The sequence below is a fragment of the Mya arenaria genome, chromosome 9 (genome assembly GCF_026914265.1).
Source record: "Mya arenaria isolate MELC-2E11 chromosome 9, ASM2691426v1".
NCBI classification, from domain to species: domain Eukaryota; kingdom Metazoa; phylum Mollusca; class Bivalvia; order Myida; family Myidae; genus Mya; species Mya arenaria.
This window is the reverse complement of record NC_069130.1, coordinates 56,909,731-56,933,637: the sequence shown is the minus strand read 5'-3', so window position 1 is coordinate 56,933,637 and position 23,907 is coordinate 56,909,731. Positions and strand designations below refer to the sequence as shown.

The 23,907-nt window shown below is 34.9% G+C and overlaps 1 protein-coding gene across 4 annotated transcripts in view; it reads left to right on the top strand.

Annotated features, from left to right (window-relative positions):
- Window positions 1-23,500, top strand: part of LOC128203075 (basement membrane-specific heparan sulfate proteoglycan core protein-like) — a 140,528-nt gene extending 117,028 nt beyond the window's left edge. For 3 of the 4 annotated variants that reach the window (XM_052904339.1, XM_052904341.1, XM_052904337.1), the window contains 22 exons: window positions 420-518; window positions 817-996; window positions 1,369-1,629; window positions 1,901-2,063; window positions 2,539-2,636; window positions 3,279-3,374; window positions 3,869-4,048; window positions 10,572-10,701; window positions 11,297-11,538; window positions 12,087-12,269; window positions 12,533-12,682; window positions 13,105-13,323; window positions 14,255-14,353; window positions 14,727-14,948; window positions 15,311-15,427; window positions 17,521-17,535; window positions 18,708-18,835; window positions 19,515-19,660; window positions 19,936-20,096; window positions 20,647-20,872; window positions 21,236-21,423; window positions 21,763-23,500. In XM_052904339.1, the coding sequence (XP_052760299.1) occupies window positions 420-518; window positions 817-996; window positions 1,369-1,629; window positions 1,901-2,063; window positions 2,539-2,636; window positions 3,279-3,374; window positions 3,869-4,048; window positions 10,572-10,701; window positions 11,297-11,538; window positions 12,087-12,269; window positions 12,533-12,682; window positions 13,105-13,323; window positions 14,255-14,353; window positions 14,727-14,948; window positions 15,311-15,427; window positions 17,521-17,535; window positions 18,708-18,835; window positions 19,515-19,660; window positions 19,936-20,096; window positions 20,647-20,872; window positions 21,236-21,423; window positions 21,763-21,914 (3,455 nt within the window). In that variant the 3' untranslated portion in view covers window positions 21,915-23,500. The remainder of the gene's footprint in view (window positions 1-419; window positions 519-816; window positions 997-1,368; window positions 1,630-1,900; window positions 2,064-2,538; window positions 2,637-3,278; window positions 3,375-3,868; window positions 4,049-10,571; window positions 10,702-11,296; window positions 11,539-12,086; window positions 12,270-12,532; window positions 12,683-13,104; window positions 13,324-14,254; window positions 14,354-14,726; window positions 14,949-15,310; window positions 15,428-17,520; window positions 17,536-18,707; window positions 18,836-19,514; window positions 19,661-19,935; window positions 20,097-20,646; window positions 20,873-21,235; window positions 21,424-21,762) is intronic. The other variant, XM_052904338.1, reaches the window with a different exon arrangement.
- The last annotated feature ends 407 nt before the right edge of the window (window positions 23,501-23,907 follow it).

The following is a 23,907-nucleotide window of genomic DNA, read 5'->3' as shown; positions in this document are numbered from 1 at the left end:
CCTATGCAATTTTCACAACTTGTGAAATGACTTGCAGAGGTCAGTTGATAGTTTGTTTAAATCAAAATGTGTAAAAACAACCTAGGGAAAACAGCAAATTGTATACTTATTTCAGAGGTCCAGCTATGGTGCTTGAGTTTTTAAGTAATTGAAACTTTGAATTATCTTCATATACTAATGGAATGAAAAACAATTGTAACCTAATGACCTTTCTTCGACCAGCCTGCAGTCCACGAGCAAAGTGCCCTATTTCTAAAAATGGCTCGTTTATAGTAAAAGATATGTTGACAACATTTGGCTTAGCTATTGGTATTTATTGTTGTGTCTGACATTTAGGGTGGATAAAATTAAGAAACAGGAAGACAAACACATGCATATTACTATGCATGAATATTATACAATCAACTCTTTATTTGCAGTTGACGAGGGTAGTCGGCCAAGAGGGTTGACTATTTCTGGTCCCAGCACACTGTCCGTTAGGGAGGGGCAGGTGGTCGAACTTATCTGCTCAGCCAGTGGTGAGTTCTTAAGTTGAATAATATGCATTTTATTTACTTATATGCAACACAAATTTTTTCAACGCTTCAGGTTTAGATAACAAAACAATTATCTGTTTTGCAACAATAAGAATTGAAATCAAATGCAAGGGTCAATTTTACATGAAAAATAATATTCAGATTGTTGTATAATGTAGCATGTATCTTATCTGCTCATAATTTGCCGCTTTGATTTGGTAGGTCCATGATTTTTGATAATTTTAAAAGAAAAAAGTAACTGTCTTGATCAAAAGATTGTGAATGAAATTTTAAATTTCAGACATCAACAACCCTATCATACGTTGGCGACGTCGCGAGGGCGTGTTACCTCCTGGTCACCGTGTGAGTGCAGGAGTTCTCACGTTACCGCGATTCCGATCTGAGTATGCCGGGGAGTACATCTGTTCAACAGTTGTACAGACGCAGTCTTATGAAGCATCTGTCATCATCATTGTCACTGGTCAGTCATGTGTATTAATGAGTATTAACTGAATGGTGACAGCAAAAAAGGTTCTATTAGTACCTTTGCTCAATGTCATTTGGAACCATTAAGCTTTCATCCCGCAAAATGTAGAGTTGTAATTGATATATATACCATGAATATTGGCATTGCACCATGCCTCCTTTAACCTTGTTATTCATTAATTGATATAATTAGAAAGACGTAGTTTTAAATTTAAAATTATGATTTTTCATTTGTTCAAAGTGACATTAAAATACTTTATCTTTTTACATTACATCTCTTACCAGACTAACTATTGCACCAGAAACATGATTAAGATTGTTCCCTAGTTCAAGGTTACTTTGGACTATCTATCTGTCCATGTTTCAGTTGCTCCGAGACTGACCATTTCACCGCAGCGTATCACATCTCGTGCCGGAGACACAGTCCAACTCCGCTGTTCCGCATCAGGCAGCGGACCATTCAATATTGAGTGGTCACGAGTAGACGCACAGATGAATCCAAGTGCTCGGGAGAATGACGGCATTCTTGAAATACGTCAAGTGACCCCAGCAGACGCAGGACGGTACCGTTGTGTGGTACAGAGTGGTTCTGGAACAACTGAAGGATACGCCATTGTGGATGTGGCAGGTAGGACTGTGTTATACAAGCTTTTATAGAAAATACCTTGTATTATAAGTATATATTTATTACAGAATATGTAGCAATGATTAGGTCAGAAAATTAATTTGATGACATTGATATATCTTTTACTGTCTTTAAAACTATATATAGTACACAATATTGGGAATACTGAAATTAGTTTGCCATTTTTTTTACTTATATTATAAAGATAGTAGCACCTCAAGTTTAGTTATCAGAAGCAATTGTTGTTTCACAAGCAATTTCCATGTTTCTCTAGCACCACCCTCCATCACTGTTACCCAGCGAGATGTTTACACAGAGACCAACAAAGTTGCCCAATTACGCTGTGACACAAGCGGTTCACCAACACCAATGGTACGATGGGAAAGAGAGGGCGGAGAGTTACCCCCACAACATCGCGTACAGGATGGCCTTCTCACGTATGTTTTGATACTTTATGTTAAACGTATCTTTCGCATTAAGGAATGACCAAACTCATGGTGATGAAGTCAAATATTTAGCTTGATAGACTGTTTTGATGCTGGCTGTAGTATTTATATAGCCTTTGTTTTTTGTTAAAATTCAGTGTCATGCAACAGCTTTGTTGTTGGTCACAAGAAAACTATTGAACAAATTCTCATGAAACTTTGTACAATGTTGACAGTGTGAACAAATTCTTGTGAAACTTTGTACAACGTTGACAGTGTCCATTGGCATAAGTGTAGCAAGAAATGTGATAATTTCTTGGTATAGACTGGTGAAGTTATGATATGTGATATGTAGATTTGTCCCTCTTTATAAATTGAAAAAACTATGTTTGCATGTATTGGTTAGATAAAGATGTGCTCAAATGTTATGCATTCTTATATTGTTGAAATTATTATTTCCTTAAAATGATTTCCCTTTTTCCTTCAGGATCTACAATGTACAGGAACAAGACGCAGGCAGATATATCTGCACTGCCACCAGTACGGCAGGCAGTGCCCGAGACTATGCTGTACTTCATATCTCATGTAGGTGTCTCTTGACTTTGTTACAAATTACGTGTATAAACTATAATGTAGAGAAATCATGTCTATACTGTTTCCGACAGAAAAATATTGACATTAATTTAATTCTTTGTTACAAAATGCGAATATCTTCCTAAAAGTAGGAGCAATCATCAAAATGCCACAAGACAATTGGTTGATCGTTCACAATGTTGTTTATGTCATGGTTGTTAACTTTAAAATCTTTACTGCTCTAGATTTTTCGATAGACACACCTCTGATCTGCAGTACTTCTAACAAGATTTGAGACAACTGTTTTGCCTTGCTTGAGTACATGATGAAATAGTTCAATTTTAAAAGTTTACAGTGATGCTGTAAACTACAAAGTTCTGAAAAATCAGCTCAATGTTGCCCTTAAATTGTTAACGATTTGTGCTCATATTACACTTAAATGCAATTGCCAAAATGTGATTTAATCTTCTTCTGTAAAATTTCCTTAGTTCTCAAAACACTTGCACATGTATGAAATGATGCATATATTATGCTTGATACATATTGAATCTGTAAAGGACATTTTTCACTCTGGGAGAAAGTTTGTTCTTTGATGGTTAATCTAAAACAGGTTAAAATCTAGCCGTTTATAGCCTTTTTTAACAATATTTTCAGCGGGCAGCGTAATAGATGGAGATAATGGAGGTGACCGTTCGAATGTCCAGACTGTTAATATTGGCGACAGGGTGTCTCTGGAATGCATTGTAACTGGTATGTTGAGACTAATCAATCTGTTTTATGTAAAGCTAAGGTATTTTGGAGTTCTGTAGTATTTGACGTTTACAGAATACTGAAATTGTTACGGTACATATGATTTCTTTAAATTGATGATATTTAACATTTCCAGATCTCCAAATTTAAAGCTAGGTTGGATTTTGTTTATGTTGTTTTGTTGTTGTTGGCTTGCTTATATTTTTTGGGAGGGGTGGGGTTAGAGGAAGAGGCAGAGGGGGCCATTTAAAAAAAAAAGATAATGACAATAAAATGTAAAAATCTTAATTCAGATGAGTATATTTTACACTTTAAACTTATTTGTTCTGCAATGTTTCTTGAAATGAATATTAAAACAGCTTTTTGTGTACATCTTGCACACTGGATGAAATTGATTTTATAGATTGATTTATTTCAAAGAATAAAACCCCCGATATGTTTAAAAAGAGAAGGTATGAATGTTGCAAAATATAACCCTACCCTGTATTTCCCAGGGACTCCACTGCCAACCATCACTTGGTCCAGATTGGATGGACGACTTCCCGCCGATTCCATCCTTGGCGATGGAATTCTCATCATCCCATCTGCAAAGATGGATGATGCCGGAACATATCGTTGTGAGGCGGTTAACGAGGCTGGTTCTGTGTCCCAGAATGTTGTTCTCTATGTCCGAGGTAAGCATTGTATACAGTGTGAAAAGTTAAGTGATAAAATATTTGATATAATATCATGATAATAACATGTTATGTGTAGAAAGTTTATTGACTGTGAAATGTGTAATATGTTATGATTTGATTGGTCATAGATGCATGAATTAACATGAATGTGTTGCATTTCAAATGTGCTACTAAATATTAAAAGATAGCAACCCAAAAATTAGTTCATGATTTCATCAAAATGGTTGTAGTGCAATTAAAAGGGTCTCTATCGGAGATTGGCATATTGCCACTTTTGGGGAAAATATTTTTCTGAGTTCTAGAATGGTAGATTCTGTAAATGTTAAAAGCATGTCTTTGAAGAAATTAAAGCTGCACTCTCACAGATTTACCATTTTTACAACTTTTTTTTATTTTTTGTCTTGGAAAGGGCAAATTTTTGTGTAAATATCTGCAAACCAATGATATAAGATTGCTGATAAAAACTCAGATTGTAGATTTTCATATTCCTTTCGAAAATTAATGTTTTATGGCTTAAACCGTTACTAACAGTTTAAGAAAAATGCATAAAACATCAATTTTTGAACATAAATATAAAAATCTGCCATCTGATTTTTTGTCAGGAGTCTTATGGAACTGGTTTCCATGGAATTTCGCAAAAAAATGGTTCGTTACAAGACAAAACATAAAAACGTTATCAAAATGTTCAATCTGTGATAGTGCAGCTTTAACTTGGCTATTGTATATCCATTTTATGTGTTTACATGCTGATTTGAAATATAACATTTTTTCAAGCTAATCTATGACAGGGCTCCTTTAGATATATTTCTACTTAAATTATACATGTACGCTGAATGGACTTGGTTGAATACTGGTATGGCATGGTACATGTATATTGCATTAACATGAAAAACTCTTTAAAATGATTCCATTGAAAAGCTGCAACATTTGACTATAATGATAAAATATCAAGGACAAAAAATGTGTCCCACATCTTCTGAGCCTATGATTAGAACAGTCTTGAGCCCAAGTCTAGATGCCGAAACAGAAAAGCACTATTTTGAAAGGACAAAAAGTTGTATAACATTCTTTTAACATTATCTGTGTAAATGGTAGTGAATACTTCATGTAGTAATGAATTCAGCAGTTTTAAATGATAGTGAGTGCTCTGTTAGATGGAATGTTACAAAGTTTGTAAACAGTTGTCCATAATAATTGAATATTGAACATTTATAAGGTTATCAAAATGGTAGGTATTTTAATGTAAACGCTGATTTTTATACCTATATACATGTGTGGGTATTTTGAGCTTCCCAGTTAAAAATATACATATACAAGCTTTTGCTTCAAAAATATGCTTCAAAAACAGGCAATGCATTGTTTTGCAAGACTAACGAGGACAGTCAATTTTCATCAAATTCTGTTTTGTTTTATTAAGCACATTATTAACATGATTGAGTATAAAGAAACAGTTTTCAACATTTCATATGTTCATGAATTATAAATTTTATAAGCTCATTTTTTTTCGGAGAAAAAAATGTTGCGGTATTGTCATAGCAGGTGTCGTTGGCACGTTATGCAAAGATTTTAATCTCGGCAATAACTAAAAGGAATGTTCAAGATATGCAAATGAAACTTGGTACATATATCTGGAAGGGAAGTATAGACATGAACAGGAAAGCCCTTTACTCTGGCTGCAATAATTCTTGAGTTATGCCCCTTGTTCAACTGAAAAAAATACTGACAAGCATTTTTGTGGCTCGATGGCACTCTTGTAATTCTTAAACACTTTTCTGAAGCAAATTGCAATGAATCTTAGGTGTTTATATTTTTTGGTAACTTTTTGGTAAGTTTGGATTAATTTAACAAACAGGTTATATGAACAAAGTAGATCACTGGCAAGGCATAAAGAATTAGTTTGTTTCCGCTAACTGCTTCAATTAACATGTAAAGCATTTTAAGGCATAAGGTGTCAAAGGTTTAGTTATATTTTGAGCTGTTAGTGGAAAAAAACAATTTCCTTTCTCACACTGGGCTTTCAAGGTTTCTGCCGGCTTGGAAGATATTAACTGACCAACAAAAGTATTATAATCAGAAGTAATTGCCTGTATTTTTTCTGATGTAGTTTTCAACAAAGTGTTCAAAGTGTGGTCTCAAGACTTTAGGGAACTGATTTTTAGTAATAGCCCTTTAAAAGGAAAGCGTCTGAAATAGGCTTCAATAAAATAGATATTAAAAATTAATAAAATCTTTGAAAATGAATGATAATATCTTAATGCATATTGGTGTTACTTTCATTACTGGAGTGTAACCATGCTTGAATTTAATTGCAGCTTGTATAAACTGATTTTAAAAGTGAAAGTAAAAGATATTGGGCACATGTAGCTGAAAAACGGCATGTGTTGGAGGCATAATGACACATGTATCTTTGGGAAATATGCTTTGAAAACAGCTATTATTGGATGTACGACTTTATTCACTGCATTTGTATGCTTTTTACTAGTCTGGAATGAATTTTGTAAGTATATTCAAGCACCTTTTAGCTTTAGCTTTTTGTGTAACCTTCTAGTATCCTTCCAGTAATTACTCGGACAACTGTAATTATTGTTTGAGGATGGTAGAGTCTTAAATCTTTCACCAAAAGCTTCCTAGTTAGATTTTATAAGTTTGTTCTTCTTAAAAATATCAATTTCTTTAAGGTTTGTAATAAAGAATATAATAAACCATTTTTCAATTGAAGATGGGCATATTTCAGGACATTTTAATGGTGATACTTGAACTTATATATTATTATTAAAAATATAAAAAAATCTCCCAGAATGCCTATTATTCAAATCAAACTTATATATATATATTTTTTTTATTTTTCTATTCTCTGTTGTACTCTTTTTTGTGTCTTTTCTTTTTGAAGATTTCAATTATAAAACCTAATCATTTTATAGTGGAACAAACTAAGTTATAGTTCCCTTACAATAGAACCACATCACACACTCATGAGTGACTTTACAATAGAACCCCATCGCTCACTCATGAGTGATATAACATTAGAACACCATCACTCACTCATGAGATCCCTTACATTAAAACACCATCACTCACTAAAGAGTTCCCTTACATAAGAACCACATCACTCACTCATGAGTGTCCTTACATTAGAACCCCATCACCCACTCATGAGTTCCCTTACATTAGAACACCATCACTCACTCATGAGTTCCCTTACATAAGAACCACATCACTCACTTATGAGTTCCCTTACATTAGAACACCATCACTCACTCATGAGTTCCCTTACATTAGAACACCATCACTCACTCATGAGTTCCCTTACATTAGAACACTATCACTCACTCATTAGTTCCCTTACATTAGAACACCATCACTCACTTATGAGTTCCCTTACATTAGAATACCATCACTCACTCATGAGTTCCCTTACATTAGAACACCATCACTCACTCATTAGTTCCCTTACATTAGAACACCATCACTCACTCATTAGTTCCCTTACATTAGAACACCATCACTCACTTATGAGTTCCCTTACATTAGAACACCACCACTCACTCATTAGTTCCCTTAAATTAGAACACCTTCACTCACTCATTATTTCCCTTACATTAGAACACCATCACTCACTCATGAGTTCCATTACATTAGAACCCCATCACCCACTCATGAGTTCCCTTACATTAGAACACCATCACTTACTCATTAGTTCCCTTACATTAGAACACCATCACTCACTTATGAGTTCCCTTACATTAGAACACCATCACCCACTCATTAGTTCCCTTACATTAGAACACCATCACTCACTCATTAGTTCCCTTACATTAGAACACCATCACTCACTTATGAGTTCCCTTACATTAGAACACCATCACTCACTCATTAGTTCCCTTACATTAGAACACCATCACACACTCATGAGTTCCCTTACATTAGAACACCATCACTCACTCATTAGTTCCCTTACATTAGAACACCATCACTCACTCATGAGTTCCCTTACATTAGAACACCATCACTCACTCATGAGTTCCCTTACATTAGAACACCATCACTCACTCAATAGTTCCCTTACATTAGAAAACCATCACTCACTCATTAGTTCCCTTACATAAGAACACCATCACTCACTCAATATTTCCCTTACATTAGAACACCATCACTCACTCATGAGTTCCCTTACATTAGAACACCATCACTCACTCATTAGTTCCCTTACATTAGAACACCATCACTCACTCATGAGTTCCCTTACATTAGAACACCATCACTCACTCATGAGTTCCCTTACATTAAAACACCATCACTCACTCATGAGTTCCCTTACATTAGAACACCATCACTCACTCATTAGTTCCCTTACATTAGAACCACATCACTCACTCATTAGTTCCCTTACATTAGAACCCCATCACACACTCATTAGTACCCTTACATTAGAACACCGTCACTCACTCATGAGTTCCCTTACATTAGAACACCATCACTCATTCATTAGTTCCCTTACATTAGAACACCATTACTCACTCATGAGTTCCCTTACATTAGAACACCATCACTCACTCATTAGTTCAATTACATTAGAACACCATCACACACTCATTAGTTCCCTTACATTAGAACACCATCACACACTCATGAGTTCCCTTACATTAGAACACCATCACTCACTCATTAGTTCCCTTACATTAGAACACCATCACACACTCATGAGTTCCCTTACATTAGAACACCATCACTCACTCATGAGTTCCCTTACATTAGAACACCATCACACACTCATTAGTTCCCTTACATTAGAACACCATCACACACTCATTAGTTCCCTTACGTTAGAACCACATCACTCACTTATGAGTTCCCTTACATTAGAACACCATCACTCACTCATGAGTTCCCTTACATTAGAACACCATCACTCACTCATGAGTTCCCTTACAATATAACTCATCACTCACTCATTAGTTCCCTTACATTAGAACACCATCACTCACTCATTAGTTCCCTTACATTAGAACACCATCACTCACTCAATAGTTCCCTTACATTAGAACACCATCACTCACTCATAAGTTCCCTTACATTAGAACACCATCACTCACTCATTAGTTCCCTTACATTAGAACACCATCACTCACTCATTAGTTCCCTTACATTAGAACACCATCACACACTCATTAGTTCCCTTACATTAGAACACCATCATTCACTCTTGAGTTCCCTTACATTAGAACACCATCACTCACTCATTAGTTCCCTTACATTAGAACACCATCACTCACTCATGAGTTCCCTTACATTAGAACACCATCACTCACTCATTAGTTCCTTTACATTAGAACACCATCACTCACTCATTAGTTCCCTTACATTAGAACACCATCACTCACTCATGAGTTCCCTTACATTAGAACACCATCACACACTCATTAGTTCCCTTACATTAGAACAACATCACTCACTCATGAGTTCCCTTACATTAGAACCCCATCATTCACTCATGAGTTCCCTTACATTAGAACCCCATCACTCACTCATGAGTTCCCTTACATTAGAACCCCATTACTCACTCATGAGTTTCCTTACATTAGAACCCCATCACACACTCATTAGTTCCCTTACATTAGAACACCATCATTCACTCTTGAGTTCCCTTACATATGAACCCCATCACTCACTCATGAGTTCCCTTACATTAGAACCCCATCACTCACTCATGAGTTCCCTTACATTAGAACACCATCATTCACTCATGAGTTCCCTTACATTAGAACACCATCATTCACTCATGAGTTCCCTTACATTAGAACACCATCATTCACTCATGAGTTCCCTTACATTAGAACTTCATCACTCACTCATGAGTTTCACTACATAAGAACCCCATCACTCACTCATCCAGTACTTTCTTTAGATTGTTTTGGTGTTCCTTCTAAGATAAATAATTGGTCTATTTTTATAATAATTTTTAATAATTTTTGTATTAAAGTGTTCTAAACAACTTTATTATATTACAAACTCTTTGTTAACTATTTATTGAATTGCTCTAACATACTCTATTTTTACTTTTCATTATAAATAAAACTTTTTCAAAAATTTAAACAAAATAATTTACTTTCTCAGTATAGTAACTAAAAAGTAACAAACTATTCATATGGGTAAACTGTATAGATTTATTTGATATTAAACAAAGAATCTAGATATGTTTTGAATAGAATGTATCCTTAAAATCTTCTCTATTGTACAAGAAACAAAACTGACATGTATCTTTTTACATTCATTTCATTTATCATGTTCTAAACAATAATTGAAATTTCTTTATATTATCAATGGTACCTTTGTGTTTAAAAAAGGAAAATATTTTAAATATATAGCATGCCTCTTAGAAATATATCCAAAGGCATTTTGGAATGAAATAAGCATGCAAATAACATATCATGTATGAAATGAAAGATAAAAATGTTTTGGAGTTGTAATGTATAATCTTCTTTACGCACCTACTAAACCTTATTACTTCTCCTTATTACAGCTGAGCCCCGTGTGACGGCGCCAACTAACATGCGTGCAGCCCTTGGTGAGAGTGTGTCACTTGTGTGTGACGCACAGGGCTTCCCTGCCCCCGCCATCACGTGGTACAGGAAGGATGGAGAAATGCCAGAGTAAGTTGTTATTCACTAAAATTGTTCCAGGTCTGTCTTTCGGCTCTAGAGGAATACGGCCGGGCTCTTCCAAAGGGGGAACTTTGTCAGAAAAAGGGAATTACTAATAAAGGCATATAATTATTATTCCTTAAAGGAATTGTACATGAATTGTGTCAAGTAGACATCACCTTAATATATTTTTAGTTATAACTGGATTCTAACGGCTGCATTTTGCATGTGAAATAAATGCATATCACTTGGCAATGTCTTGTAGGACTTTGACCAAGGCGAAAAATATTGCCTTTTTAGAATGGGAATAAGGCCTGATTTCTGCCTCCAAATCATTGCAAGACATTATTGTGTTATCTAGCCCAGTGTTCAAAGGACACTGGCTTCTCAAAGGGGCTTACCGGGTGCAATTCTCAGCCTTGGCCAGTGTTTTTTGTTGATTGTTTCCAATTATCTCCCACAATTTAAGACAACAGTAACATCCTGCTAACGAACATGATTAGCGTAATGTAACAATAACTGATTACGGTATGTTGTAAAATTAACTTTTTATATTTTGCACTATTTAACTGAAAGTGACAAAATCATGAACTTCTCCTTTCAGTGATTACCAGATAGTGGATGGTGACCTGAAAATCAGCCGGGTACGCCCTGAAGATGCTGGCATGTACTACTGCCATGCTCAGAATGAACATGGCGACTCCGACTCACCTGTGAATCTCAACGTCGGTGCCCTTGTTCCAAGATTTACCCAGGATCCTAAATCATACATTGCCTACCCGCCGCTCAATGACGTCTACCTCGACTTCGATATCCTTCTTTCACTGAAGCCCGAGTCTACTGAAGGTATCGTTTAATTTAGCAAATGTTTACTCGTCTAATTTTCAGTTTCTAAAATAATTAATCAAATTAACTGTGCTAAAAAATTGCAATCACTTAGTTAATATATCAATACAAAATACCCATAAAGGTTTCATGAAGTTGTTGAACCTTGGTCTAGGGTATTTCAAGAATGTTTGTTGGCACGAACAGAAAAACATGAACAGTAAAACTGAGTTTATGTTGGGCAAATTGTTCAAAATGTTGTTAAAGTTAACAACTTTGTTAACAGCATTTTTAAAGTTGAACTATTTTGTTACATGCTCATATATTTAAATAAAACATGTTCAGCTTAAACAGGTGTATGGAACCTTGTTAAACAGGCTGCAAAACACAAATGCGTTCATTTTAACTCCAGAGCAATACAGATTTAAAAGTTAACAATGATGACGTTAACAGCATTGTTAACTTTAAAACAGTTCTTAGCCCAAAGATAATTACTGCATTGTACATGTGTACCATCACTCTAGAAGACCTTTAATGAGTTTGTTTATGATATAATGCTGTTTTTATAGGTATGGTGCTGTACAATGGACAGTTTGAGGATGGAGGCGGAGACTTTGTATGTTTTGGTTTGAATGAGGGTTATCCAGAGTTCAAGTTTGATGTCGGCTCGGGTCCTGCAGTTATTCGGGGAAATAATACTCTTGGCTTGAATGAGTGGCATACCATCAAGCTGACCAGAAACAGGAAGAAGGGTACAAATATTGTTTTCATTTTTGTTGATTATTTAAAAGACACTTTCTTTCAAATGTGAAGAAGTGACAGCAGAAATAAGGATAAAAAATAATTGTTTCTGGTTTATAGAAGAAAAACATATTTTATAGAAAGTTTAAAGATAATTCAAAAATTGAAAAATAGCAGAGCACAATTACTGTTAAGACAAGAAAATTTTCATTGATAAATTGGAAAGAATGTTTTAATAATGCAAAGTGTTTTCAACAGTTTTATATCTTTTTAGGCTCGATGGTGGTGGATGAAGAGCCAGCCTATACTGGAGAGTCTCCAGGCTACTTCACTGGCCTTGACCTTGCTGGAAACATGTATCTAGGCTCTGTGCCCAACTACAACAATATACCCAAGAATACAGGCTACAAGGACGGTTTTGTGGGTAAGATCATTAACAGAACGATTTCTGTTTTAGAATAACTGTAGAATGTTCTGTTCTGAATATCATATGAACCCGTGACAGGCAGATTTTAGGCCTTATTGTAAATGTGACGAAAATGTGAAATATGACATCATAGTTAGCTTTGACTTCAAACAATACAGCAGAATCCATGATGTGACTGCATAGATTGTCACTTGAAACTCCAAGTTTATTTATCTCACATTTTATGTAAAACCTATTTGACATGATGATAGAAGCTGACAATTTCTTGCTTTCAAATGATACCAGAATTATATGGCGTTACCATGCATCAACATTTAACATTACAGTCTTTGGCATGATAAACAGAAATCTTATTTGAACATTGGATTTCTTGATTCATGGCTTAGTGTAGATATTTAAGAGTATTTAAACTTTTCCAGGGAGCATCAGTGAAGTCCAGATCAAGGGTGTGGAACTGAACCTGGGAGCTGAGGCCCTGGAACTACATGGCATTGAGCAATACAACGGGTGTCAGCGTAATCCCTGCCTTAACGGTGGGGAGTGTGTGGCTGCCAATATGAAGTTCGGGTTCTCGTGCATCTGTCCACAGGGATACACGGGCAGCAGGTGTGAGGAGCGCGGGGAACAGTGCTATCCCAGTAAGCTATATCTCAATAACTCCAATGGCCTTTTGGCAGGAAATGTTCATTAGACACAGGAAATTCTCCTTGAGTGCGGGTTAGGTGTGTATGGAATATCGGGATGATATTAAATTTGGAGCAACGAGGTTGCATTTATTTTTTTCAGAATATTTGATTTTTTACTTTAATATTTATTAATGTTTTATTTCCCGAAATTATTGGTTTAATCGCCAACATATTGGCCCTCATAATAATCTAGTAATGTAGTAGTTTATCTAACTATTTAATGTGAGCTATCAGCCCATTGGTAGAAAATGTTACATTAAAAAAACTCTCCTTAAGTGGGCACTGGGCTGGGTATGTATGCAATAATATGGATTTTATTATTTTTGGTCCAACAGAATTGCGGTATTTTTCAGAATATTTGCTGTTTAATGTTAATATTTATTGATGTTTTATTTCCCAAACTTAATTGGGTTTATTCACCAACATATTGGCGCTCATAATTATCTTGTAATGTTATAGTTTATCTAATTATTTAATGTGAGCTATGGGTATCATATGACCAGATGCTTTAAAAATAATTTGGAAATACATAATTATGTTTTATAGTGCTCTATACACATGTTATTGTAAGGTTATAATCATGCAAAAACGACCAGTGGTGTGTGATTGACGAAATACTTAATATACAAATACCTTCTTCATGTGCTGTTTCTTACCCATACAAATGTTCAGGAAAATAACAAACAACAAGAAGCTGAAAAGGTAAGACTGTGTCAGTAATAAGAATAATTTCAACCATTATGCATTTTCATTTATTTGGAGGTCTAAATGAAAATTAATAGTTTCTTCGATGTGCCAATTTTTCATAAAGACCTCCAAATAAATTATAACCTTTACTTAGCATTTGACTTTTACATAATAAAAAAAAAATCTTGTGTTATAGATGCATGTGGACCAGAGGGCCGTTGTTTCAACCTGCCTGGCCGGGGTGGGTTCAGGTGCATCTGTCCCCTCGGGAGGACCGGAACCGGATGTCTTGCAAGTGAGTACTGCTGTTGTAAGCATGTGCAAGTGCATAAGACATGCCAGTGCTGGAGCCATGTTATGCACTAAGACTTACTTGCTTACATAGTACTTATGTAACTCGTTATATTGAGTTGAATAGATAGAAAATCAACGTTGTAATGTTAAAAATTATTATGTTATCAAGTACAAAATATAAAAGTCCTGACCTTAATTGATTTTGTGCTATATGAAATCCAATGAAAGAAGAATTTGTACAACAATGTAAAGGTGATTTTCAACTCTTTTTTCCTTTACAAAAAGTAATGTTTTATTAATATGTGAGAACCTTGGAAGAAACATAACGTTGCCTAAAGCATTGGCTAACTCTCTCATAAATCCAATGATTACAGATGTCCCTGTGACAAGCCCCTACTTCAACCGCACATCTTTCATCTCCTACGCACCGGTCGACAACGTCCCATTCGCCAACAACATTGAGCTGGAGTTTAAACCTCAGTCGCTGCAGGACGGGATTATAATGTACGAGGGAGATAACGAGGATGGCTCAGGAGACTTTTTAGCTATTGTGCAGAAGGACGGGTACCTTGAGTTCAGATTTGATACTGGATCTGGTGAGTGAACTTAAAAAACCAGTATCATTGTTATATATTATTCAGTAGAGCATTCATTGCTAAATTTTTACAACTTTTTGTTTGTACTAAACTGGATGTTGTCATTATGGAAGGCTTATGTCCAAATCTATTGAAGGGATTACTTTCACATGAATAATACAAATTTTCAACCAATTTTTGTTATATTCTTGTTGTAAACTGCAAACAATTATCACAGTTTTTTTTACTTGGATAATAACCAAAAATATTTGTAAATACTTCAAGTCAACTATTGAATAACACAGTGGAAACTGCTGACAAGAGCCCATCCACCCAACATTTATCTATGGGCTTATTTAAACTGAGAACTTCTCTTGCTTTAGGCCCAGCCATTGTTAGAAGCAGAAATCCTGTCAGGGTTGGAGAATGGACAAGCATCAAGGCCAGCAGAAACCAGAGAGAGGGGAGCCTCACAGTGAATGAAGAACAGCCAGTCAAAGGTGAGCTTACATAATCAAATAACCACTCATAGAGCTCAATACAGATTTAAAATATAAATTGGCTGTTTAAGTTTGGCTTTTTAAAAAATAATGATTTCTATCAGATTTAACTTGATGTAAGATGATAAAAATAAACATGTGAAGGTTTGGGTTAGGAGTCTGTCAGTCTTGTTACAGTTGTTAATGCTTTTAATATAAAGCTGTATGATTGCTATCTTGGAATGATACGAGTTAATACTCTGTCTTCTATCAAGCATTTCAATTCTGTATATGCGTGCATACTTTGTTTGATCAGCACATTATAGACAAATAATGACTAAATACAATGTATTATGTATGTTAATGTTTCATAACACTATTCATTCCTTTACAGAATGCTTAATCTTGGAGTGTTAATTGTTTTACGTTTTTATTTGTGTTCAAAAGAAATAGTATTTCTGAATAGTAATATAACTAATAACTGGTAGCTGATTTAAAATACATGTATATATTGTTCAACAGTCTAGCAACATATATAGACTAATAGGGCTATTTTAATTAAGAATAAAATCAAAGTTTTGCGCCTACATCTTCAAACTTTCATCAAACACGAAAAGGCCAAATTGGAAAACATGTGCATTTATAATGTCACTTACTTATTGCCTTTTTGTCATTATTACTATTTGCATGCAGCAAGAATCAATGACGGTTACCAAAGCGACCAAGCTCAGAATCAAAGACATATCAGCTACTATCAATATTATAATCATAAGTTGAGACGATCTCGCAGAGGTATTTCATGCAAATAATCTTTTGTCCTCACAAAACATGTTAACCCAGTGCTTTAAAAAAAAAAAAGATATTAGAATTTGTATGTTTACACAGAAGCTCTTGTTGGGGTCCTTATGTATAAGCAATAACTTGTTTTTGGCATATTTTTGTACAAAAAAGTTGCTGTTCAGAGCTTCATCTGGGGGCCTTGATCATTTTCAGTGATGCATTTACTGTAATTTCAATGATGTTCATCAATTTTTATTTATTGCTTATACATTCTTATACTAGTGTTACTTGTTACTCATTTTTGGCACAATACTCAGAACAAAACATGATGGAAAAGGATGTTTTTTTACTATCTTTGTCTTTTCTTTTCATAAACTTTATCTTTTTATATTTGTATCCACATGTTTTATGTGTCTATGTTTCTCTTGAGATTCTTGCTGATGTATTTTGTGTGCATTTATCTATTAGTCAGACCTGAGTCTCTCTCTTTATTGGAAACATACTTATAACTTCTGTTCTACTAACTTTACTTCTTTTCTGTTTTTTGGAAATTATGTTTTCTTGTTTGTTCTTATTTTAAATACAGTGTCATGACATACATTGTAGCTGCGGCATAAATGTTTGAGCAAGGAAAGTAGAACCATAATTAGAACTCTAAAGTAACGCTTTAATACGGCTGCAAAATTTACATGTTTAGTATCAAACCATCCATTGTAAAGGTGTCTGACCAAAATATTCTTAATACCTCAAATTCATGACCCATTACCTTTATAAAGCCGCTCAGTCTGCAATCATTTCTAAGAAGTTTGAAGCTATCATTTGGTTCAGGCTTAGAAAGTGTTTTATGATGACAATGTTTAAACATGAATACATGTTCTACAACTGTATTAAGGTTTTAGCTAGAGATTTATGTAAGGTTGCTGCACCCTGTCCTATTATGGTAGCACCCTTCTGCTTTCATGGAGACCATCAATAGAAGTCAATGCATAAGATAATCAAAAATATAAAATATTATTATAAATTCATACAAAGTTGACATTTTTGGCAGTTGAAACCTTTTATTACTTCATTTAAGCACAATTCCTACTTTTTTAAATTCCTAAAGTTCAAATTCTTCACTGCCAGACATAATGGGCCCCTTTCTCCCTTAGCACCCTGTTCTTTTTCTACAGCACCCCATCCTTTTAAAAACCTGGCTTAAACCGTTTATATCAAAAAGGGGGGGAAAGAAGCCTGTAGGCAATCAGATAAGAATAATGAGTTTGTCAAACTATAACACAATATCAATATCGCTTCAATAATTTACTAAATTTGACATTATTGTTTTATTTAAGCCCTAGACTGGTCAGGTATGGATAAGTAAAACGTCACTGCTTACCTTCATTTGCATATAAGTGGGAGTGGCCTAATTTGCAAGCTCATGAATATCCATGTCATTGTCAGCTCATTTGCATATTAGATGTCTTGAATGCTGTTTGCATAGATTTAACTGCTCATAATTGTATGAATGCCTTCATTGTCTTGATTTTGCTGTTGTTGTAAGAACAATCGATTGTGTTTTGTAATATTTGTTTTGAATTAAAGATGAAATGCAATGATCCTTATTTATCTGACTGCCAAATGCTTGAAATCACGTTGCACCCTTTTTAATGCAAGTGCTTGCAGAAAATGTATCTAAAGCAAAATAAACTGCCAAAAAATATGCCAATGCATTTGGCTTGATGAACGAATGCTGTTTCACTGGTGTATGGATGCTTGAAGCCAGAATAGAAGGTTTTAGAGATTTTTGTGTCTGTTCAAGTTTGCTTTAACTGTATCATGTTTGCTTGTAATTTACTTTAACCTTATTTTTAACAGTTGTTTTACTGAAGTCACCCTGAAGGGGTGGAATTTACAACTTTGCTAAAATAATAATATAGTTTTGCAGTCCTTCGATTTTCAAAAAAATAATCTTATCAAGAGTTCAATCACACCCCTACAGGACATTTGTGTGGTTTAAATGTTTTACAAGAATTGTTTTAAAATTTATATTATTACTGAATTGTAGTGTACCCATAAACATATTCAAATTATATCGACTAGTGATTATGTTTTGAATGCTAACAGTCTCATTTAGTATGATTAACTGACATTCCATACATAATAATAACATAGAGTAATATCAGCCAAAATATTTAATCACATGTGATATAGAAAATCTCACAAAATTTCATAATTGTCGATCTGCAAAATAGGCAGATATGGGACCATGGGAGATTTTCTGTATAAATTATTGAAGGAATCTTTGTAAAATTCTGAAATCAGTATACTCCTATATTTTGAATTACAAAAGCGAGGACATATTTACTGTTGTTTTTTTGTTTGTTATTCACTCCAAGGGTCTTGATAACTAGATTAACTAATGTTAGTAGATAGTAACCCAGCATCAGCTTCCCTCCAAAAGCAACACAAGGATTCCTTTGGTAGTCACAATAATGCTACTCTTTCTACAGTCATTTATTGACTCTCCTTATATCCGTAGGCTCATCCCCTGGCAGCACTATCGGCCTTAACCTGAAGTTGCCACTTTACCTTGGAGGCGCAGACCCAACAGTTAGAGTATCACCGAATACTGGAGTCAATCAGGGATTTGTGGGCTGCGTTGCTCAGGTAAGTGGTCTAGTTTAAACTCACCTCTCTGGTTATCTCTGAGGGGTCACCTGAACAGTTTAAGTATCACCAAGTGCTGGAGTCAATTGACAGACCTAAACAGTTTGAGTATCACAAAGTACCGTAGTCAATCAGCAGACCTAAACAGTTTAAGTATCACCAAGTACCGTAGTCAATCAGCAGACCTAAACAGTTTAAGTATCACCAAGTGCTGGAGTCAATTAGCAGACCTAAACAGTTAAAAACTATCACAGAGTGCCAGGATTAATAATGAATTTCTGGTTATCGTTGGCGGCAGACCTAAACAGTTAAAAACTATCACAGAGTGCTGGGGTCAATGATTGATCTCAGATTAACACTGCCAGGTCAGTTGGAGAATATCACAGTACCAGAGTCAAACATGAATTTATGGGCTGAATCGCTGAGTTAAGTGATGTAGTCTTGTGGTTACCATTCGGGGCAGAATTGACTGTCAGAGTCTCACCTAGTGCCATTGTGAGTGTACTAAGAAACTCAGCCACATTGGTCATTGGCCTCGGAAGTCTGATTAGTGATACAGTGCTCATTTGACCATTCTGGTCTTTGATTACCATGTAAAATTCTGTTGGTAACTAGGACCTACAATGTACCAAGGTTCTTACACTCGGCAAAGCTACAAGAAAATTATATTTTTGTTCAGGCTTCAATCAACGGAGCACGTCTGGAACTTGTTCGGTCAGCCGTGGAGAGCCTGAATGTTGTGGACTGTGGAGAACGTCGTTTGTGTGAGCGTACACCATGCAGGAATGGGGCTACATGCGAGGACATCCCTGGACCTAACTACAAGTAGGAATAGCTTAGTGTTTTTCTTATCCAGACATGTACATATAATAATGTATTGATGATGCAACTGATTGCTTCCTTTGTAGACCAGGCCAAACATGTTAATTAGGCATTTTTCTTCAAAATTTAAAGTATTTATAACAAAATTTAAAGTATTTATTATGGAAGTTTTATAACTGCAAATAACAAGAAAAGCTCTTGCAGCTTAAGTCATCTCACTAGTCACCATCAATCAATACTTTACCGCAGTAATTCATTGTCATCCTAACATTTCACAGATGTCTGTGCCCAGTGACCCACACCGGACGTGACTGTGAACAGGAGTTAAACCTGTGCCTCACAAACTCTCCGTGTCAAAATGGAGCTGCATGCAGTTACCGTGACAATACATACCAGTGTGACTGCCCGCTAGGATTTGCCGGGCGTGACTGCCAGTTTGGTATGGGTTTTTTTCAATGTTCGTCAGGAGTTAACTATGTCATGTGTTGTTTCTGTAATATATTAAGATTTTCATAAAAATCCATGAGATACATGTAATAAAGGTGTTTTTGTTTTGACTGCAAAGCATGGCGGACACATACACGTAGGTATTTCTTTGTTGTGCAGCATTGTTTCCAGCAGCATTGTGGCGTCAAACTTTTGCTTTCAATCAAAACATTTGGAACAAATTTTTGTAGAGTCTTCAAACTTTGTAAGCACATTGGTCATGGTCACTATATGACTGGTGTGGTCAGTATATGACCACAATTGATTTTAGGGTGAGTAGGTCAAGGTCATAGTGATATTGACTTGAAAAATATGACAACACATACGATTCTTGGAATTCTAGTTAAAAACTACATGATAGGAACGGAATTGAAGAGATCTTTTTCTTCAAGTTGGCTTAGACTTAAAGTTAAACGTTGAACATTGATTTCATATTATGATTAACGGAACGCTATACAACATTGATTTCATATTTTAAATAACCAAACGCTGTTCTTCAACAGCTATCCAACTAGATGACAACTTGAAATTCGGAGGTCGCTCCCTGCTGAGTTTGAACCAATCCCTGTTAGCGCACACTCGGACCCAGGAGAGACAGAACATCTCGTTTGTTATCCGCACGACCCAGAGTGATGGTCTGGTGTTCTGGCAGGGAGCCCAGGCTGATAAGAAGCTCATGGGCCAGGACTACATGTCCATTGCCCTGGTTGATGGATATGTTGAGTTCAGGTGCGAATTATTTCTCTAAGTATTTTACTTATGCATTTTTATTTACCTTTGATAGGAGTCATTAAAATCGCTTTGGCATGAAAGGTTAATTGTTTGAAGACTTATTTACATGTTAATTTTATGGATAATTGATGAACATTAGTTTCTAACCTTGATATACAAATGTGTTTGGTTGTGTACAATTTAACCATTTATTACTCTAATATACAATTGCCTTAATATATAATCTATCAGTTCCATCCAAATGATTAAGGCTTGATTCAAAACATCCCTGATGGTCTTATGAACAATTTAGAAATGTTTAGTTTGGACCTATTATTATGTATAAATGCCTACATCTGTTTAATGCCTACATCTGTTTAGGTTTGAGATGGGCACCGGGCCGGCAGAGTTGAGGTCCAGAGACCGTGTTAATGACGGACAGCCGCACATGGTGTTTGTCGACCGACTTGGTCGCGCAGGAAGCCTTATAATCGACTCCACAGAAACAGTGTTTGGAAACTCCCAGGGTTCCCTACAGATGCTGAATGTCTACGGCAATATCTACTTTGGTAAGCTCCGACCCGGTTATGTATTATCTGGAAATTAAAGAGGGAAAATACTCGAGTAGAAATTATCGAGGAAAAGGTTAATTATTGAAGTAGAAATTATTTAGGGAAAGGTTCAATATTCAAGTAAAAAATATAGCGGTAAAGGTGTAATATTCAAATAGAAATGATAGAGGGAAAGGTTAATATTCAAATAGAAATTATAAAAGAGAAATAAAGTATAAAAAAGGTTTAAGATTCAAGTAGAAATAATTTTATCAAGAGAGGGATGATTAAGAATTACGGGGAAATTATAACAAGTAGACGCTGTATTCAATTACAACCTCCTTATTTATTTTGCAGGTGGTTTATCTAACATCCAACTCATGACAGACAATGCTCACACGGAGAACTTTGAAGGCTGCATCGGGCAGATAAATATTTCTGGAAAAGACATTGATATAAATCGTGATGTCATCAGGGCATTTAATATCGAGTCGTGTAGTAATCCATAGATATTGGCAGTATAGTGTTATAGTTAGAGACATTGTTAAATTCTTATCTAATTGATTTTTTTACCCTTTTTTATACGCAACTACTGCTGTTGCAGTGTTTTTGTGAAGGAAATTGTTGTTGATACTGTTAAGATTCTGTTAGATTGTTCAGAATACAGTGTAACATATGGCCTATGATACTAGTGTTATATTTAGCAATACTAGCGTCCATTTCGTGGATGCCGTTTTAAGCAGCAAAGGCATTTTGCGATAAAACCAATTTAAGCTGAATCGTTTGAATAGCGATTTAATTGTTTTTTAATCAGGAACTCCATGAACCGTACGGAAAAACTGTGCAGTGTAAGCTGCGGCTATAGGCGGTGTCCGTGATAATGCCTTTTCAAATATTTGCATGCTAAGGAAACTGTACAAAGTTTGAATTCTATTTTTAACAGGCTATTTCATTTTTTATACCATTAGTTTTAAACAGCAATCAATAAGCAGATACATTAAGTGGTAAACACTATATTCGCGGAACATGTAATTGTGCAATTGATGGGATATTAGAATTATTCAATTTTCAAATAGATGCATAGAATTCTGTTCCATGATTTGTACTTGTGTAAATTTCTATCTTCAATATGTGAAAAATTGTTTGGAAAGCCTACAAATGGGGGGTTAGTGTTAGGATTAGGAATAGTTAGGATTGATAAAGTGAGTTTATGAAAGTATGTTCATGTAAATACATGTCAAGGTTAAATAGTTTAGTGATGTAAATGGCTACTGTGTGGACAAGCAAATAGGCCAGTATCTCTCTAATGCAACAGATAAGATTATATACATCATTAATACGTACATGTATTTACAAACAAAATATCAAATTATTTTATTTTTGTATTATATTTTAACAAGGGGGTAACACATGTTTTGGCTTATAATTGAAACAAATTCAAAACTATATTTTCCTTGTATAACGTCAGTTTATCTTGGTTACTATGCAAAAATTTCATAATAATGATCAGAAACACTAGTATGAAAGGGTGCTATTCCCTGACCAATCCGTAGATAATGTATGCTTATTATTTTGAGAGCGAGCCAGTATCTGACAAAATAGCTGTAGCTGTATTTTTTGTAATATTTTGTGTTTCGCTGTTTGCTATTTTTAGCATTGAGAATTTTTGTACCAAAGCTTCAATTGCTTATTCCTGTACTCTCATTGGCTGAGTGAATGTTAGTTATCCATAATTTATCCAACCTACAAGTATCTTTCATTTACAGTAATTATATCATTTGTTTTTTACTCCATCATTTTTATCTATATTTCATTATCTCTTTCCTTTTAGCAAAGATTTATGACTGATGTAAGAAACTTGCTTTATTGTTGTGATATGAAATCCATTAAAACCTTTATATTTGAGTGTATTTTGTGTATTTTAGTTCATTCTGACTCAGTTTTGTTTCCGATCATAATCTGTTTATATATAGAGTATGGGTCAACAATATTCATGTTTTGAAGAGATGTATGATTTATATATTCCAAACTGCAAGTCAAATAAGTTCCAATTTATTCGAACTACATGTTTGTACACCTAATTTAATCGTAAAAAGCAAAGCAAAAAGTGCTGTGCTTTCGTGAATAACCTAGCATGAGTTAACAAATATCATGATTCATGTTCAAACATTTTTTTATTTGTGGGCTCTTCTGTTATCTTAAAACCTCTCAAAAATGGCCAGTTTTCTTAGAATTTCAGGTGTTTATATTCTGTGTAATTGTTCAATGTTTGTCATCGGAATATTATGTTTTCTCAATAAAATATATGAATGCCTTTTCTCCATTAGTTTTATAGATGCTAACCGATGTACAAGGGGTGATCTATAAGTTCATAGACATTATCTTAATCTTAAGATATTTGAAAACCATGCTTTTCATGGATCTCCCATTGTATATTTTTCTGTCAAAATGCATTATTAGGACTAATAAAATCATGAGTGGTTGTTTAACATGCATTCTCTT